Source organism: Corythoichthys intestinalis, chromosome 21 (genome assembly GCF_030265065.1).
Source record: "Corythoichthys intestinalis isolate RoL2023-P3 chromosome 21, ASM3026506v1, whole genome shotgun sequence".
NCBI classification, from domain to species: Eukaryota; Metazoa; Chordata; class Actinopteri; order Syngnathiformes; family Syngnathidae; genus Corythoichthys; species Corythoichthys intestinalis.
The window spans coordinates 14773634-14793080 of record NC_080415.1 but is presented as its reverse complement, the minus strand read 5'-3'; the positions used below and the strand labels follow the sequence as shown (position 1 = coordinate 14793080).

The 19447-nt window shown below is 39.4% G+C and overlaps 1 protein-coding gene across 2 annotated transcripts in view; it reads left to right on the top strand.

The window, feature by feature from the left end:
• Positions 1–356: 356 nt before the first annotated feature.
• Positions 357–19447, top strand: part of LOC130909979 (plexin domain-containing protein 1-like) — a 32085-nt gene continuing 12994 nt past the window's right edge. The window contains exons 1-3 of one of the 2 annotated variants that reach the window (XM_057826960.1): positions 357–437; positions 4778–5103; positions 18565–18713. In XM_057826960.1, the coding sequence (XP_057682943.1) occupies positions 5034–5103; positions 18565–18713 (219 nt within the window). In that variant the 5' untranslated portion in view covers positions 357–437; positions 4778–5033. Of the gene's footprint in view, positions 438–4777; positions 5104–11904; positions 12269–18564; positions 18714–19447 lie in introns of those variants that run through there. The other variant, XM_057826961.1, reaches the window with a different exon arrangement.

Below are 19447 nucleotides of genomic sequence, written 5' to 3'. Positions count from 1 at the left end.
TTGCCTCCGCAGGGAAACTGTAAATTAGTGAAGTTTTAAAACTTCTCCTTATTTACTTCCTTATAAGTGGGCCACTCACCCAGTGAAATAAAACGCAAGAGTAAGAACGCATTGTTTAGGGGAAGGGTGATAGGGTCGCAGGGCGCCACAGAATGAGCCAAAGGCTGACATAGGCGTCTAGGCCGGAGGTGCTCAAGAAACCTTCTCGTCCGGACACCTGCTCTTCACGTCATCTCAACATCACATCACTCCATGTCCTTAGTATGCTAATTTCCTCTCAAGTGGAGTACATAAGGAATATGCTTAGCTGTAGGATTTTACCGATACTTCTGCTTTTCTGTTATTACACGGGGTAAGGGAATTATCAGCCAGATATCTGTAACTGTCGATTGCTTTATCTCTGGAATCAATATACTCGGATCAAATTGCAACTTCAGGTCTGTTATTCATTCAGCATTTAATTATTAGTATACTCCTGCTCTGGGTAAACGAACACGACAAAAGTATTCATTATTAATTAATTGCGTATTGACATAAGTAATACTGTTTTCCCTTTGGCATTTTATACCTTAAATTTCTAACAAAATGGTGACCCAATCAATTATACCCCCAAAATATTTCAAAACAAAGGTAACACTTTAAAATAAGGGTCCCTTAATTAACATTAGTTAATGCATTTTTAGACAATAACTAATGTTTACTTAACATTACAATAATTAATATAATTGCTTATCTAATATTTATTAATATATTATTTAACATGAGTTAATGCATTAGCTAGTGCATTAGTTAATGCATTAGTTAATGCATAACCAGACAGTAACTAATGGTTTGGTAAAATTAAAAATATATATGGCCCTAAAGAGGGTTAGAGTTAGGGTTTAGGGTTTGTTATAATTTCTTAGTTAAGGGACACATGTGCTACACTTTACAATAAGGGTCCAAAAAGCTTTCAGTAATGGTTAATAAAGGTTAAGGGGGGGGGGGGGGGGGGGGGGGGGGGGGGGGGGCACATATGCTACACTTTACAATAAGGGTCCAAAAAAACATTCAGTCATGGTTAATTAAGGTTAAGTAATACTTATGTGGTACATTCACGTGAAATAATACCATACTTAAGGTTAGGTTAGCAGCACCCAAGGACTCACAGAGGAATGTTTCTCATTTTAAAATAACATAATCACTTACTAGTACCAGTATACATTAATAACTATTTATGAGTGCACTAACGTATATGTGAATTAATGTTAAGTAATGTATAATATCTATCATATATTATATATAACCTAACCTTAAGTATGGTATTATTTCACGTGAACGTACCTCATAAGTATTATTTTACCTTAATTAACCATTAATGAATGTTTTTCGGACCCTATTGTTAAGTGCAGCATACATATCCCTTAACTAAGAACTTGTAAATGCTTAAGTTCCCCCCTCTTAACCTTTATTAACCATTACTGAATGCTTTTTGGACCCTTATTGTAAAGTGTAGCAAATGTGTCCCTTAACTAAGAAATTATAAATGCCAAAATCCCCCCCCCCCCCCCCCCCCCCCCCTCCCCCTTAACCTTTATTAACCATTGCTGAATGCTTTTTGGACACTTATTATAAAGTGTAGCACATGTGTCCCTTAACTAAGAAATTATAAATGCTTAAGTTAACAAACACTAACCCTAAACCCTAACCCCATATAGGCCTAGATAGATTTTTTTTTTTTTTTTTTTTTTTTACCAAACTATAAGTTACTGTCTGGTTATGTATTAACTAATGCATTAACGAATGCATTAACTCGTGTTAATTAATATATATTAATAAATGTTAGATAAGCAATTATATTAATTATTGTAATGTTACTTAAACATTAGTTATTGTCTTAAAATGCATCAACTAATGCATTAACTCATGTTAATTAATATATTAATAAATGTTAGATAAGGGATTAAGAGAATTATTGTCATGTTACTTAAACATTAGGTATTGTCTAAAAATGCATTAACTAATATTAATTAAGGGACCCTTATTGTAAAGTGTTACCAGAACAAAATTCTCTTTGTAGCCTGAATACAAAAATTTAAAGGTCTAAATTTTCTTGGAAATCTGTCCATCCTTATCATATAATACTAAAGATAAAATGGATAAATTGTACTGATCATAACCAACATTAGTCACACAAAAAATCTATCGTTAACATAAATCAGTGAGACACCTTACTGTAAAAAAATGATAGGGAGTAAATTGACATTTTTTTCTCTTGTTCTTCATCTCATTCACAAAGAAACCCAAGAACTCCCCACTAAAACATAATCTTATCAGAAACTAGGAAAGGAGCAGAAAACAACTAGTCTTATATCTGCCCCCGTCCCAAGAAATTATTATACAAGAAAATCATCTAAAACTAAAAAGTATAAAACAAACTGATGGCCAGTCACTTCCCCGTTTAAATTGACAAAAGCAGAAGTGAAATAATGCCATAAGAGCAGGCAAAAATAAAAAAGGAATAAAAAATTTGGAAAAAACACCACATCTCATATCAGCACCATTTTCTTGTCTTAATAAATTAATAACGAAATAATATTAAAATAAATCAAAATCCATGTTCATCCTAAAAAACACTTTATATCCAAGTCAATTCGCTGTTATAAATCCAAAGTAAACATAAAAACAAACAAAATAAACCAAAAGTCAATTTCATAAAAGTGCGAAAAATTCAAAAGTTATCAAATAAACAAAAATAAAAAAGAGGAAAAGGAAAAAAAAAATTAATAAAAATCAGACTAATACTAAAAAAGTACAATCATACACTATAAATTTGGACATCATAATGCTGTAACTAAAGAGCAATATGAAAGACAAATAACCCATACCTAAATCCCATGTTATAGTTGCATCAAAGAAGATTTCGTTTAACAATGAACCCAAACTTTTAGAATTACTATCACTATGTGCTCCAAAAATTGCAATTTAGCATTATTCAACATTTTCATACTATACCCAATATACAAATTAATTTATGACAATAATTCTACATGAGATGAATAGAGGTTGTTTAAATTAATCAAAACTTTTGCAAGACACAAATGGGCACCATATTTTTGGCAAAATTCAAACGCGATTGACTCCTTGATTGCCTTTTTATGGGCGCTGAAAATGATTACGTTCATGTTGTTAGTCCAGTGACTTTTCTGCCTAAATATAGTAGCTAGGATGGTTGGAAAAGTTCACGTTTGAGAACTCCTGGTTTAGAACATACAGTGGTACCTCCACTCATGAAATTAATTGGTTCTAGGAGTAGTTTCGTTAACTGAAAATTCCATAAGTAGAGATGCGTTTTCCATGTAATTGCCCTAATCTGTTCAAAGGCCCCCCAAAATTCAGACATAAATCTTTCATAAAGCATAAAAATGTATCAAAACATGTAACAAATACATGTTACAATTACAGTGAGGAAAATAAGTATTTGAACATCCAGCGATTTTGCAAGGTCTCCAACTTAAAAATGATGGGCGGGTTTGACATTTTCATGGTAGGTGCTTGTCCACTGTGAGAGACAATCTAAAGATAAAACTAGGAATCACTGTGTATGATTTTTTTTTAAAACTTATTTGTATTATACAGTTGCAAATAAGTAGTTGAACACCTATTAGCTAGAATTGTGAGCCTCAAAGACCTGTTAGTCACCTTTAAATGTCCACCTCCATTCCACTTATTCTCCTAAATAAGTGGAGTGGAGGAGGCTTTTTGAGTCTGACTTTTTGACCTGTTTGAGGCGGTTAGCTGCATATAAACACATGTCCACCCCATAGACCCCAAAAAGCTGTCCAAAGACACCAGAGACAGAATTGTAGACCTCTACAAGGATGGAAAGAGTCACAGGGCAATTGCCAGGCAGCACGGTGATATAAAAGATCCACCATTAAAGCAATTATTAGAAAATGGAAGAAGCTAAACATGAATGTCATTCTCCCTCAGATTGGGGCTCCATGCAAGATCTACCTCGTAGGGTCTCAATAATCATAAGAATTGTGAGGAATCAGCCAAAAACTACTCGAGAGAAGCTGGTCAATGACCTGAAAGTTAATACTGATGTAAAGCTGTCGGAACATGAGTGGTGAATGAAGAGGAAGCTGGGATGCACACATACACAAACAGTAGATGTCTCTCTTAGCCAATTGGATGCCAAGAAGATGCTAGGCAATAGCCAATGGCAGAAAAGCTATAACTATGTTATTTTCAGTAAACTCTAGCAGCTGCGAGTTGCAGCCCATACTGTATTTTTGCCTTCATATCCTGAAATTTCGTAACAAGATGCAATATTTTCCCGTTGAGAAGTCTTAACCTGAAAATTCCTTATGTCGAGACGTTCGTAAGTAGAGGTACCGCTGTACATGCCCATTGCACTAAAGTGCATTCGAAAGAAACTGTCGCTTTCACATCTTCAACAATGGTGGTCGTCCAATGACAGCTGATCTTTCAAAATATGAGTTTTTTGCATGAAAATCATCAGTTACTGGAAAAAAGCTGCTCATTCACATAACACTATTACTTCCACATTACTCTGATTGGCCTCTACTATCATCTTTGATGCGTTACTGTTAACAGGTGGTCTCCATCACAGTCCATGTGGTGTTTTGGCTTCAGCAAAACATGTTTACTTCCAAAATGTCTTCACGTTTGTTTTGCTTCACACAAGGGGGGTACAGCCCTCCCAAAATTCTCTTTATTTGGCCCACGTCTCAATGAGAGGGGAAAAAAGTATTTATCTTCTTGCAAACAGAAAGAGAGAGAGAAACAGAGGGCTGCGAGGAGAGGGGGAGAGAGAGAGAGAGGAATGAGAATCCCCTCACTTGAGCTGTTTTGTCAACTCTCCCGCTGTCATGGAGCCGCCATCCCAGATGTTCCCCTGAGGGACCGGAGAGCTGAGCAGCAACAGCAAAAACCTTGGCCGAAGTGAGGGAACGTGAGCGCGTGGGACGGCAGAGCGGAGTGGAAGTCTGTTCGAGCGAGTGGGGAGCGACGACGAGCGGCTGGAGATGCAGCTCGGCGGGCTTCTCCTCGTCTGTCTCCTTCAGGCTCAGCTGGGGACCCTGTGGACTCATGAAGGTAAGTCCTTCATCCACGCCGATATTGACCCCGTTTCCGATCATTCTTGGAAGATGATGTTTTAGGCAGATTGGACTACAGTGAGTCAACAACAGTTTTTTTTCTTCAACCCACCTTCTAATCTTAAACAACCTAACCCTGACCCTAAAATCTTAAGAATTAACACCAGACCTCTTAAATCATATTCTCAAACAATAAAAACTAATTAAAACCAAGTCCTAAAACATTGGAATTCAGAATTCCTGTGACTCTCCCAGGAAGTGATTTATTCACATAAATTGTGCATCTAGTCTAACTAGCCTGTTGTGTTTTAGACTCTTATTACTTGTCATGCCATGTGTGTGTATGTACGTACAGTATGTATTTCTGATCTCCTTGGAGATGCCTTATTTTTAGCCGGCCCCCGTTCTTCTTCTGCTCCTCCTCCTCCAACAAATCAGTGATGCTCCAATTTCTTCCTTCGGCCTCCCTCGCGGTCCCCCACCATCAACATCACCACCATCATCAGCGCTCCTGTAGCCACCCGTGCCAAATAAATGACATGCATTCAACCATCTAGGGAGTCCTTTCCTGACAAACTACGAAACAACTGATGCCAGATCCATACAAGTGCAGTATTAGGTCGCCTCTTGATGTCAAACTGCAAGACAGATGCACGTCCAATGCCAAAGGGGTGCAGATGACCTAAAAAAACCCTACAATTTCCAAATTTCACTGATCATTACCGACATTTCCAACAAGTTGTCCAGCCAAAACTAGCACACCACAGTGCATATTTCCCAATGTCTAGTAGTAGGAGTCTGGGTACTTCCTAATATATGATATGATTTGCAATACGAAGCTTGCGATAAAGATTATCTCACAATATGGTGATACAACAATTATTAAGACGGGGTCAGGAATTTAATAAACAGTAATCCCTCGTTTTTCCCGAGCAGAACCCCCCGTGAAAAGTGAAAAACCGCAGTAATTACTGTCCTTAAGCAGTCATTCTGTAATGTGTGGGGGAACTTGGCACAACTCCTGGATGTTGTGGTGGCCCATTCACGAGCATGTAGCGGGGATATGATGCTTCATTTGCGGGTATAAAAAAAAGTTAGAATTCCCCTAGCATAGACTTCATAATGGTACTGATGGGTCAGATCGGCCATGCACTGCGCCTCGCCTTCAAGTAGGGGGCCGCCCACATCAAGAGGAGCTATTCATAAACACACGCATGCAGGGATCTTTGTTTTTTTAACCAAGAATCGAGACTGTTTTACATCCATATCTATATAGAATTCGGGGATTTAAGCATTTATTCACAAGAATTGTCACCGGAAAAGCTCTGTTTACATAAGGCGGCCGCTAGCTACATTCACTAACAGACTAGCATTGTACTTCAACATATTTACGTAAAATAAATGCTAACGACACGTTTTTTTTTTTTTTCTTTTAACCAAGAATCGAGACTGTTTTACGTCCATACCTATAAAGAATTTGGGGATTTAAGCATTTATTCACATGAATTTTCACCCGAAAAGCTCTGTTTACATAAGGGGGCTGCTAGCTACATTGACTAACAGACTAGCATTGTACTTCGACATATTTACGTAAAATAAATGCTAACTGCACGTTTTTTTTTTCTTCTTCTTTTAACCAAGAATCAAGACAGTTTTACATTCATATCTATAACAATTAGGGGATTTCAGCATTTATTCAGAAGACTTTTCAACGGAAAAGCTCTGTTTATATAAGGCGGATGCCATCTACATTCACTAACAGACTAGCATTGTACTTCGACATTATGTAAAATAAATGCTAACTGCATGTTTTTTTTTGTTGCTTTTAACCAAGAATTGAGACTTTTACAGCCATACCTATAAAGAATTCAGGGATTGAAGCATTTATTCACAATAATTTTCACTGGAAAAACTGTTGACATAAGGCGGCCACTAGCTACATTCCCTAGCAGACTAGGATTGTACTTTGACATATTTACGTAAAATAAATGCCAACTGCACGTTTTTTGCTTTTAACGAAGTATCGAGACTGTTTTACGTCAATATCTAGAAAGAAGTCTGGGATTGAAGCATTTATTCACAAGAGTTTTCACCGGAAAAGTTTTGTTTACATAAGGCGGCCGCTAGCTACATTCACTAACAGACTAGCATTGTACTTTGACATGTTTACGTAGGATAAATGCAAACTGCACGTTTTTTTTCTTTTTCTTTGTGCTTTTAACCAAGAATCGAGACTGTTTTGCATCCATATCTATAAAGTATTCAGGAATTTAAGCATTTATTCACAAGAATTTCCAACAATAAAAGCTCTTTGTGATTTAGCTCAGTCAGCTTTGACGGCCTCGCCAAGAATGCAGGCCCCCTATTTATCGGCCCCATGTCCCGTCAATATATTATGAAGTCTATGCCACTAGAGATGTTGGCAATTTTTACCCGGCTTTGGGTGCAGTCAAAGCAGGTAAAATGGAGAACAGTACCGCTTATTATTCCCTCAGAAGTTATTGAGGTGTTTGGCGGTGCCCCATTTGCGGTTAAAAGTTGTTGAAATTTTGGGAGGTGTTGGAGTTTTGTAGCGGGCTTTGGGTGCTCCCAAAGACGGTAAAATAGTCCTGGAGGTGTTTGGCAAGATAGAATGCCCCATTTTCGGGTTAAAAAATGAAAAAAAAAAAAAAAGATTAAAATTACCACGGATGTTGTGGATGTTGGGGTTTTGGTGGTCTCAAATCTTGCAAAAATTTCTGAAAGTTCCGCTAAGAATGTTGAAATCGTCGCATAAAACGAGATAAAACAAGGTAAAAGGCTGGGCGATGCAAAGATGTGCGCAGCCAATCAGCTCACGGGATAAAGCCACTATTATTGGTGGTCTAGTTTGTCAATCACTACAGGGGAGGTCCTGTTGGCCAATCAGCTCACGGAATAAATAATAGTGATGGTCTCATCGCGTCTGTCATAGTAGGGGTTGCTTTGATGGTGCACGTTGGTTTTGTCATGTGTCAATCTCACACCAAGAACCAGTCACGCGTCTCAGATGAGTACCCGTGGGTATGGACAAAGCCCCTGAGTCATATACAGTATGTGTTGTTGTGAAACATAACTGAAACTGCAAATTTTGAAGCGCGAATTGGTGAGGGATTTTTGTACGATAATCTATGGTAATTCCAAGTATTCCATTTAAAAACAACAGTCTTGTAATATTAAATGATTTAAGATCCACAATGAGTTGGTATGTTTACATTGTATTTAGTTGTGTTATTTAATGACTGTCTGAACTGCTGGACATTTTTAAATCCAAGGAAAATGACAGCCAGTTGTGAAACATGTAAAAATGAACCCAAACAGTCCTGTGCAATTCCCAGTTCCCTGTTGTAAAGACAACAAAAGCAGATAACTAAATCCTAATAAATCAGCCCCTCAATACAACGGTGAGTTAAAGTTTTGCTACAGTTTGTCCTTGTTATGACTTCAACTGCCAGGACTCTGGTGTTTTTGTGGCTTCAGCCCACGCCAAGAGCACCTCCGGACATCTTGTAACACGGATCACCCACTCTTTTACAACACAATACCTTTGCACACTACTATAGGCACAACTTTTAGCACATTCAAATCAGAAGAAAATGGTCTTTTTCCTTCATTCCAAATGTTATGTACGCATCACACATCTCTTCTTAAAGTTCCTTCAAAGTCTGTTTTTTCATTCTTGAATTTGGGGGCTTCCAAACAGCCTGAAAGAACATCAGCTTTTGTCCCAGAAACCTGGCAACGCTTTTCTTTCCACGTTTTAAAACACTTGCTCGGCCCTTCAATAAAACTGCAAATGTAACTTCTTTCAATGTCAACAACAAAGACTTATAAAATATTACACTGGAGGATTGCAGATTTAAATCTATTTATACAGGAAAAATTGCAACAATAAAACATACTGTCTGACAATTCCATTAACCCTTTTGTGTACAAACCCCTCCCCCCCATTGGCTGCTATTGACGGCGTGAGATGTCCAATCCATTTAGACTAAGAGGGGCGGATGAACAAACGTTTATTCGATCCATCAATCAATCCCACTGAAACATTAGCATTCACAACCAGTCTTGCCGGTTTACAGTGATATGAAAAAATATCTGAACCTTTTGGAATTTCTCACATTTCTGCATAAAATCATCAAATGTGGTCAGATTTTTGTCAAAATCACACAGATGAAAAAACAGTGTGCATTAACTAAAATCACGCATACATTTATAGGTTTTCATATTTTAATGAGGATAGTATGCAAACAATGACATAAGGGGGGGAAATAAGGAAGTGAAACATCACATTTAATGTTTTGTGGCCCTCCCTTTGGCAGCAATAATCCAACCAGACGCTTCTTTTACCTGCAGCTCAGTCCGGCACATCGATCAGGACTAATCTTGGCCCATTCTTCTCTACAAAACTGCTGCAGTTCAGTCAGATTCCTGGGATGTCTGGCATGAATCGCTGTCTTAAGGTCATGCCACAGCATCTCAATGGGGTTCAAGTCTGGCCTTTGACTTGGCACTCCAGAACTTGTATTTTGTTCTTTTGAAACCATTCTGAAGTGTATTTACTTCTGTGTTTTGGATCATTGTCTTTTTGCAGCATCCATCGCTTTTTAGCTTCAACTGTCTGACAGACGGCCCCAGGTTTTTCCGCAAAACATCCTGATGAACTTTTGAATTAATTCTTCCATTAATGATTGCAAGTTGTCCAAGCCCTGAGGCAGCGAAACAGCCCCAAATCCATCCACCATGCTTCACGGTGGGGATTAGGTGTTGATGCTGGTGAGCTGTTCCATTTTTCCTCCACGCATGACGTTGTGTGTTCCTCCCAAACAATTCAACTTTGGTTTCATCAGTCCACAAAATATTTTGCCAAAACTTCTGTGGAGTGTCCAAGTGCCTTTTTGCGAACATTAAACGAGCAAAAGTGTGGGGGTTTTTTTAGACAGCAGTGGCTTCCCCAGTGGAGTCCTCCCATGAACACCATTGTTGGCCATAATCTTACGCACAGTATAGTTGATCTGTGCACATAGATATTGGACTGTGCCAGTGATTCCTGTAAGTCTTTAGCAGGCACTCTTGGGTTCTTTTTAACCTCTCTTAGTAACCTGCGCTGAACTCTTGGCGTCATCTTTGGTGGACGGCCACTCCTTGGCAGAGAAGCAACAGTGCCAAACTCTCTCCATTTGTAGACAACTTCTCTGACTGTCGATTGATGAACATCCAGACTTTTACAGATGGTTTTGTATACTTTCCCAGCTTCATACAAATCAACAATGCTTGATCGCAGGCCTTCAGACAGCTCTTTTGACAGAGCCATGATGCACATAAGACCGTGCTTCTCATCAAGACATTACTTACCAGGTGTGTGTTTTATAGTGGGCAGGGCAGCTTTAAACCACTCATCAGTGATTGGGCACACACCTGACTTAAAATGGTTGGTAAAAATGGGTTTCAATTGCCCTCCTTAGGCATAGGGTTCACTTATTTCCTCCCCTTTTGTCATTGTTTGCATGATTAAAATATGAAAACCTATAAATGTTTGGGTTGTTTTAGTCAAAGCAGACACTGCATTTTCATTTGTGTGATTTTGACAAAGATCAGATCCCATTGGATGGTGATTTCATGCAGAAATGTGAAAAATTCCAAAAGGTTCAGATACTTACCGGTATTCATACTACTGTAAATTGGACGTCTCTCGTCATCGATGGCATGCAATGAATTAAATACTGCGAGAAAATTTTGAATGTCCACTTTACTGATATCGGTCCCAGAAAAAGTTCAAATTAGAGCAGGTAATCCTAGAAATCTGCCAGATATCACTGACAGCAACCTGTCAAGAACTGAAAGTGAACTTGATAACCACGTAACGTTTGTAAGCAGGACAACGCATGTAAACACAAGAACAAGGTGGTTATCGGGAATTTTTCAGGCTGTTTATTATCGTTATTGACATTGTCATGGACTAGCGAGCGGCCTCCACATGTTTGCCAGATTCCCAAATGCCCGACCCAACTGTTGAACTTCACTTCGCCCCATTCTTCACCGGACTTCCACCCCCGCAGCCCTGCAGGCAGCCGGACAAGCCTCAGAGTCAACAATACATGTTTAGGACACTGCAAACTTAGACATTACATTGCAATGGTTCTTAAAGTAGTTTCGTGAACTGAAAATTCTGTAAGTAGAGACGTGTTTCCATGGAAATGCCCTAATCTGTTCCAAGCCCCCCAAAATTCATACTAAAATCTTTTATAAAGCACAAAAATGCATCAAAACATGTAACAAGTACATGTTACAATTAGATTATTGCACAGTATACATGAGTAAGTGTGAGTGTAAAAGACAAATAATAAAGACTAAAAGTTAATACACTCATGTAAAGCTATCGGAACACGAGGGGTGAATGATGAGGAGACAGATACACACTAGGACTATACAAAATCGGGGAAAAAAACTATCATTGCAATTTTTGAGGGGGTTACGATATATTATTTATTAAAACTAGACAAATTTTCACCAGTTAACTTGAATAGCTGTGTTTGGGATAAACCCAGGGGCGGACTGGTAATCTGTGGGTTCTGGAGGATCACAGAACGGCCGGTGCCCTGGACGGCCGGCGGCGGCAATTCATTATTATTCATCACTGTTTCTATCCCCCCTAGCCTCTGATTATCTACAGTTCGCATCCAATCCGACAGGTGGCAGCAATGCGCCTGGCTGTTAGAAGAAAGAAGAAAGCACTGAGTAGCCTTCATTGGTTCCTTGTGCAAGCAAAATAGCGACGAGCGTTAATGCACAATATGGATGGTGGTGGTAAAAAAGAAAAAGAGAAGGGTGGCGCGGAGAAGGTTAGGGAGAAAAAAATTAAAGAAACTGGAGAGCGAAGCATTAAAATGTCATAAGTTGACAAATATTTTCGCAAGCAGCAGTCTGGCTGCAACGGCCAGGTCGGGTAAAAGCAGCCCAGCCCCCGGCGATGGTGAGAGGGGGAGCGGGAGCCGCTCTGTGACGTGCAACCGGTACAGGGAGAGAGAAAAGAAGAGGAAGGGGGCAATGACAAGCTGGTGGAAGTTCCTCAGTCAAGCGCAGGGCAAGTAAAAAGGGATGAAGAGGCTCACTTGCTCGGTGTACTGGCAATTGTTATCCACCAGGTAGCTACATTTTAAATGAAATAAATGACAATTAAAGGATTAGTGCCATTGAGTCCATGTACCCGTTTGCAATCATGTCAAGTTAGCTAGTCCTACTATCATTCTCCTCAGAAAAAATATTTTAGATGTAAAACAACGTATGCACACGCAGCAGCAATATTAATTCAGAAGAAATATAACAAAATATTAATAAAATGAATGGTTTCACTTTAAAGTTTAGGTAGTTAAATTGATATGATATATATTTTTAATCATTTATATATCGTGTTGTTTTCTGGTTAATACTTTCCAATAAAGGTTATGTATACAGGATTTGTCTTGAAATGTTTATTGTATTTTCATTGAACTTTATTATTTGTATGGCAAGATTAATTATAGCAGGGGTCTCCAAACCGGTCCTCAAGGGCCGCTGTGGGCCTGGTTTTTGTTTCAACCAATCGAGTACCAACAGTTTAACCAATGAAGTTTCTGCTAGAACAAGCAGCACCTGACTGCAATCAAATGATTACACTTTTAAGACACCAGATTGGTGCATAGGCATAGGTGTTGTCTTGTTTTGTAGGAATTAAATCCTGCGTGCGCTGCGGCCCTATGTGGAATAGTTTGGAGACCACTGAATTATGGCATAAACAATGAAATCATTTTATAGACAGAGATATATAGAGATATATTATAATCCATTGGATACATAAGACTTAAATTATAAGAAATAAATTATTTCATTTGTTTATTCAGGTTGACCATAGAGCTAGACCAGAAAATTAACCCAACTCCAGTTCAGCCTTGCAGTACTTTAAGTGCCCCAAGTCAGAGAGTCAGTCTAGGCACATTTTCTTCATTTTCTCTCAAAGTGCACGAAATTGATGCATTTTACAATAAAATGTTAAAAAAAAAAAAAAAGAAAAAGAAAAAAAAAACCGCCCCTTGGGGTTAGGGGGCATGCCCCCGGACCCTCCTAGGGGGTCTGTGTTTCCCTTCGTATAGTGATTCTTGTGGGCTGGGCTGAGTCAAAGTCCAGGGCTGCTTTTTAGTCCCAGTCCGCCCCTGGATAAACCTGAATGATATTAGAAAAAAATGAGCGTTGTGATATACAGTGGGGCAAATAAGTATTTAGTCAAACACTAATTGTGCAAGTTCTCCCACTTGAAAATATTAGAGAGGCCTGTAATTGGGTAAACATGGGTAAACCTCAACCATGAGAGATAGAATGTGGGAAAAACCCCAGAAAATAACATTGTTTGATTTTTTAAAGAATTTATTTGCAAATCATGGTGGAAAATAAGTATTTGGTCAATACCAAAAGTTCATCTCAATACTTTGTTATGTACCCTTTGTTGGCCAAACGTTTTCTGTAACTCTTCACAAGCTTTTCATACACTGTTGCTGGTATTTTGGCTCATTCCTCCGTGCAGATAACAAACTCTCCCAATCCTCTTCTGGATCATCCAAATGCTCTCTAGCGAACTGCAGATGGGCCTGGACGTGTACTTTCTTCAGCAGGGGCACACGTCTGGCAGTGCAGGATTTGAGTCCCTAGCGGCGCATTGTGTTACTGATAGTAGCGTTTGTTACTGTGGTCCCAGCTCTCTGTAGGTCATTCAAAAGGTCCCCCCGTGTGGTTCTGGGATTTTTGCTCCCCGTTCTTGTTATCATTTTGACGCCACAGGGTGAGGAGGGAGTTGAAAGTCCGTGTTGCCCAACGACGGCCCCAAAACATCACTGCTCTAGAGGAGATCTACATGGAGCAATGGGTCAAAATACCACCAACAGTGTGTGAAAAGCTCGCGAAGAGTTACAGAAAACGTTTGGGCTCCGTTATTGCCAACAAAGGGTACATAACAAAGTATTGAGATGAACTTTTGGTATAGACCAAATACTTATTTTCCAGCATGATTTGCAAATAAATTCTTTAAAAAAAATCAAACAATGTGATTATCTTGGGAGGGTTCCCCACATTCTGTCTCTCATGGTTGAGGTTTACCCATGTTGACAATTACAGGCCTCTCTAATATTTTCAAGTGGGAGAACTTGCACAATTAGTGGTTGACTAAATACTTATTTGCCCCACTGCATATTGCCAAGGCTCCACACTGCATTGGTTGCACCTAACTTTTTTCTTAAGTTGCACCACGAATTGCACCCACGATTACAGAACTGTGAGGTGGACGTGCTAGCCACTGTCCCACCGTGCTACCTTCAAACGTGAATTATTTTAAAACAAGAATAACATTCAAAAATGCTTGACTTTATTATATCTTTCATTGAGTGAGTCCACTTAAATTCACTCATGCTTTGACAATCACGCAGCTGAAAATTGCCTCTCACTTAAACAATGAATGAGTTAGCACAGCACACTTCAGACTAAGCTGCAAGTTTAACGATGATTAATACATTTGTGCCTTTGATCGTAAAGCAACCGAGGCTTCTCTGGCCAGATCAAAGCTACAAACCTGTCAATCATCGTTAACTTTACGTACCAAACGCAAGGCTGCACTGGTGACCAAGAAAAAATGTTTGGTTGCACTGCTTAGCAGGAGGGAGGCTGAGAGGCTGTGGCGCTGCATGAAGCAGAAAAACATGAATATATGTTTGAAATTAAAAACCCGATCCTTTTCAACCAATTCCGATCGTCTGAAAATGGCGCGATTGGTCCGATTTCTGATCATGTAATCGATTCAGGGACATCCCTAATTTATATAATACGGTTTAATCTAGGCTCGCTGTAAATAAAAGATCTAGGATCTGCACACTTGCTGCTTTTATGAAGTAAAACAAAAGTTTATATGTTGAAAAAAAAAAAAAAAAAACATTTGCATGTCCTGCGATGTGAATATTGTGCATGCATACATTGCGGTGAGGATGCTCAAACAATATATTGTGCAGGCCTAATACACACATACACATACAGTAGAGGTCCATCTTATCCAACTGGATGCCAGGATGTTACTAGGCAATAACCAACGGCAGAGCAGCTATAATTATGTTACATTCAGTAAACTCTGGGAGCTGTGAGTAGCAGCCAATACTGTATTTTAACCTTTTGTTTCCTGAAATTTCTTCCATAACAAGAGGCCAATATTTTCCAGTTGAGGCGTGTAGCAACCTGAAAATTCTGTATGTACAGACGTTCGTAAGTAGAGGTACCACTGGAATTGCCAACTATTCGCCGGCAATAGAGTCCTGCCACAAATAGAGAGTAATTGATACCAGCCCAGCGACGCCAGAAACTGGCAAATTCACTGGTTGACTTCAATCCCTGAGTAGAACAGGCATGCAGAGAAAAGTGCTGCTAACAAGCAGAGTGAAAAAAGCTTATCGTGTGTTCTTCTGCCTCCCCAGCCGTTTCAATCACAATGAGCGCTGTCAATGTGACCCAATTAGGAGCCTCTTGTTCCGTGGATCACACTGCAGTGTCATCGAACGGCATTTCTCTCCTGTCCTGGTTTTTCTTTTTTCCCTAATCATCTTCATTAGCAGGTCTGCCATCAGTGACGGCTTGAAAAACTGAATCGTCCTGTATTTAGAAACAAAAGTACACGTTTCGTATAGAGCTTTTGGACACGCTTCGTAACATTTTTTTTGTTTTGTTTTTTTGTTTTGTTTTTTTAGTGCAAACAGCCAACCAAAAACCAGACTTCACTATATTCCCTCCCTTAGGCATATATAAGTCTCCATGAGCAGCAACATCGAAAAATTCAAAGTTGATCTCTGATAAAATCCCGATAAAAGTTAAAATGGTTATAGAATTCTCAAATTTTACGCTAGATGCACAAAAATTACCAAATGCAGAGATAATCACCTATATTTTCAGGATCAATAGCAACATTTAACATATCATATAAGTTTTTGCCCAAAATAGAACTTTTTTTTTTTTTTTTAAACTAGTGCAAGTTTTCAACAGCTTATAAATGACTGAATTTTCTCATCAGAAACTTGATACTTGAGGAAAGCATGCAGAATCATCTTAATTTTACTCACCAAAAGAAAGGTTTGCATTTTTCGATATACAATCACAACTTATTTTGGTTGAATTTCGCTATTGTGTAGTGATACAAAATCCAACATGGCGGCCATCACAAAAAAAAAAAAAAAAAAAAAAAAAAAAAGCGCTTTTTAAGTTGAAAATTCTTGGAAATAAATGCTTAAACTGCGAAATTTCTATAGATATAAATGTAAAACAGTCTAGATTCTTGGTTAAAATAAATTTTTAAAAAACGGGCAGTTATCGTTCATTTTACATAAATATTTCAAGTCCAAGTTACGGTATTGTGTATTCCAAGGGCGTAGGTTTGGTCTCAACAATGGTAGGGACGATATAATAGCATTACCTGCATGTACTCTTTTTGCTCAGGATGGGACATTAATAAGACCAAACAGATTGGGTCAACGGGGGTCAGGGCTATTTTTCTCACAAATATTAACCCAATTAATTGGTATGCTAAATCAGGGGTGCTCATTACATCAGTCATGACCGACTAGTGTGGGAAGCTCGCGGCATTCCCCCCAAAAACATTTTTTTTTCTTTTTTTGTACATCGTTAATTATGATTGTTGTGTTGTGTGAGCAACATTTGAGGTTATGATGCACCAGTCTCTCTCTAAGCAGCTTTTTGCTCACGTTTTGCTGATTTTATCGTTTTCAGCAGAGCTCACTAAATTTCTCACAGTTTAATTTATGTTAACAGTTGAAAACACAAACAGAAGGACACTTCTCTCTAAGCAGCTTCCTACTCGAGTTTTGCAGGTTAGCAAGTTCACACAGTTTAATGTTATGCTAACTCGGATGCAGGTCGGACTTTCAGTAGCAAAATTAGTGGCGTGTTTCCCACCTCCACAACATTGACATCTTTTTACATTACTTACAGTGGCTGCTGCTGGACGAAAAAAACTTCTAATATCCCTAGTCTTCGAAGGGGGTGGAGGAGGCGGCATGTTGTCGACATGTATTCCTATCGGGGCTGTGTGTGTGTCGGGGGCCGGTCAAGTCATCAGCCAATCAAACGTGCATGGGGGGGGGGGGGGGGGGGGTGCATTCAGCAAGTGAAAAGGGGTAAATGTAAGTTTGAACATCAGGAAAATTACGTTATTCACTTTATAATAGTAGGGTCAATTCTTTCCTTACAACATATGGGAAGACAATGTAAATTATCTGTATGACTGAACTCATTACATAATGCATATAAGGTTGCTTAAAGGTTGGTGGGGACAATTTGAGCATCCTGAAAAGTTGCTAGTGTTATGTCCATATCGTCCCTATGCAAAACTACGCCCTTGGTGTAATCCAACATGGCGGCCGTCACAAAACAAAGAGTTTTATTAAGTTGAAAATTCATGTAAATAAATGCTTTAAACCGCACATTTTATATAGTGTTATGAACGTTAAACAGTTTAGATTCTTGGTTAAAAGCAAAACAAAAAAAAAATCGTTCATTTTACGTAAATATTTCAAGCCAAATTTACACTAATTTTATCCCTTGAATTTTTTTTTTTTCACAACGTTTCAAAGTGCATACATGGTGCGGAAAATATATTACCTAGAATCCTCGACCAAATCCTTCTTGAGACACTCGTGCCTGCTTGTATGCAGAAAAACCCTCGTCCTAGTTCCACCTAAATCCCGCGTTAGAACTCCACGTGTGTTTGAGTTTATCACAGTGAAAGCCAACTCAACATTCTGCCTGAGTCGGCCCCCTGCAGGAAGGCATATCGCAATGTCTGTGGGAGCTTTCTTGTCAACTGATGGAGTCTATGATTAAACATTTTTAAAAATCCAATCTTTTTTACCCGGTTACGATCCTTCAATAAATAACATGATCGGACCAGATCCCCCGATCAAGTAATTGTCGACCTCCCTAGTACCATATGTATCACAGACTGGTACTGGTCTCATACATGAAAACCTGCTGATGGCACCTAATGTTGATAATGCACACCACAGTCAACTCGCAAGCAAGCAGACCACCAGGGTTGAGGATAAGTACCGTTTTGCAGCAGTAAACTCTGAAAACATTTGCTCCCTGACGGCATATGCTAATTACTGAATTGTTTTACGATCTTCTCCATTAGTCCACTGAGTGAAAAACATGCAAACACCCACCCATAAATTAAGGGCTTCAGTGCTCCACCTTCAAAAGTCAACTCTGGAAAGCAAACGAGAGAAGCCAATAAAAAACAGATGTACCCACACGCTCCAAAGGGTGACAATGTTACGTTAAAGCTCCTCTTACAACTTTTCAAGTCAACTAGAAGAGCGGAATTTAAAAGGTGATGACTTGAGTCTCCAACCGTTTGTTGCAGATGCTGATAGCGGGATGCCCCAAGGCATGTCCGCCTTGCAGAGGACAAGCCTGGAGCGACCTAGAGGCGCCCGCAGCGCGCCCCCACCGCCGCCGCAGGGAGGCAGACTAGACATCACCTTTCTACCTGACAACATGACCCACATCGTGGTGAGCAACCTTTACTAAACCATTGCAAGAAGAAGAACTAGCTCTACAATGTTTTCTTAGGGCGTTTTTACACTAGCACTGTTGGGTCCCTTTTACACTGACCAGAGTTCTTTTTCTCAGATAGTCTACTTCGTTTTGTAAATGAACCCGCATCCGAACTCTAGTTCGGCGCAAACAAACAAAGATAGGCCCGCTCAAATTCGTGGGTCTCTGTCCGCTGTAAGCGCACCCTGCTACACTCGTGAATGCAACTGGAGCAGAGTGCACTTTTGCTACTTTACGTGCAGTTTCACAGCATGGAACTGAAATGCTCCAGGCTGTGATTCTACACGCAGTGCATCCTTGGAAGCGGAAGTACAGCGCGCAGGCGATTCAAAATCAACAATGGCAAGAGGACAGATAATTAAACATGACCAAAAGTTGTTGTGCTCCAGTACGCAGTTGCATTTGATGCACAGAATTGCGTTCCAATGTGGCAGTTGTCTTTTGCATGCCGTTTCTGAATACACTGTGCGAGATGTGGAAGAGTGGGGCGAGATACTTTCACTATGTTCTGTTGTTGTTGTTGGCGTCAGTTATGGCGGACAGTAGCTGTTTTGTGTTGCACAAGTTCTAAGATAAAGGATGAAATGCCTGCACTAGAGGCTCAATTTTTCGTTTTTTTGTTCCCCTTTTTCCGACAGGGATTGGTGGGGCAGGGGGTAGTTCGGTTGGCGCAGTGTTAATGCTGAACC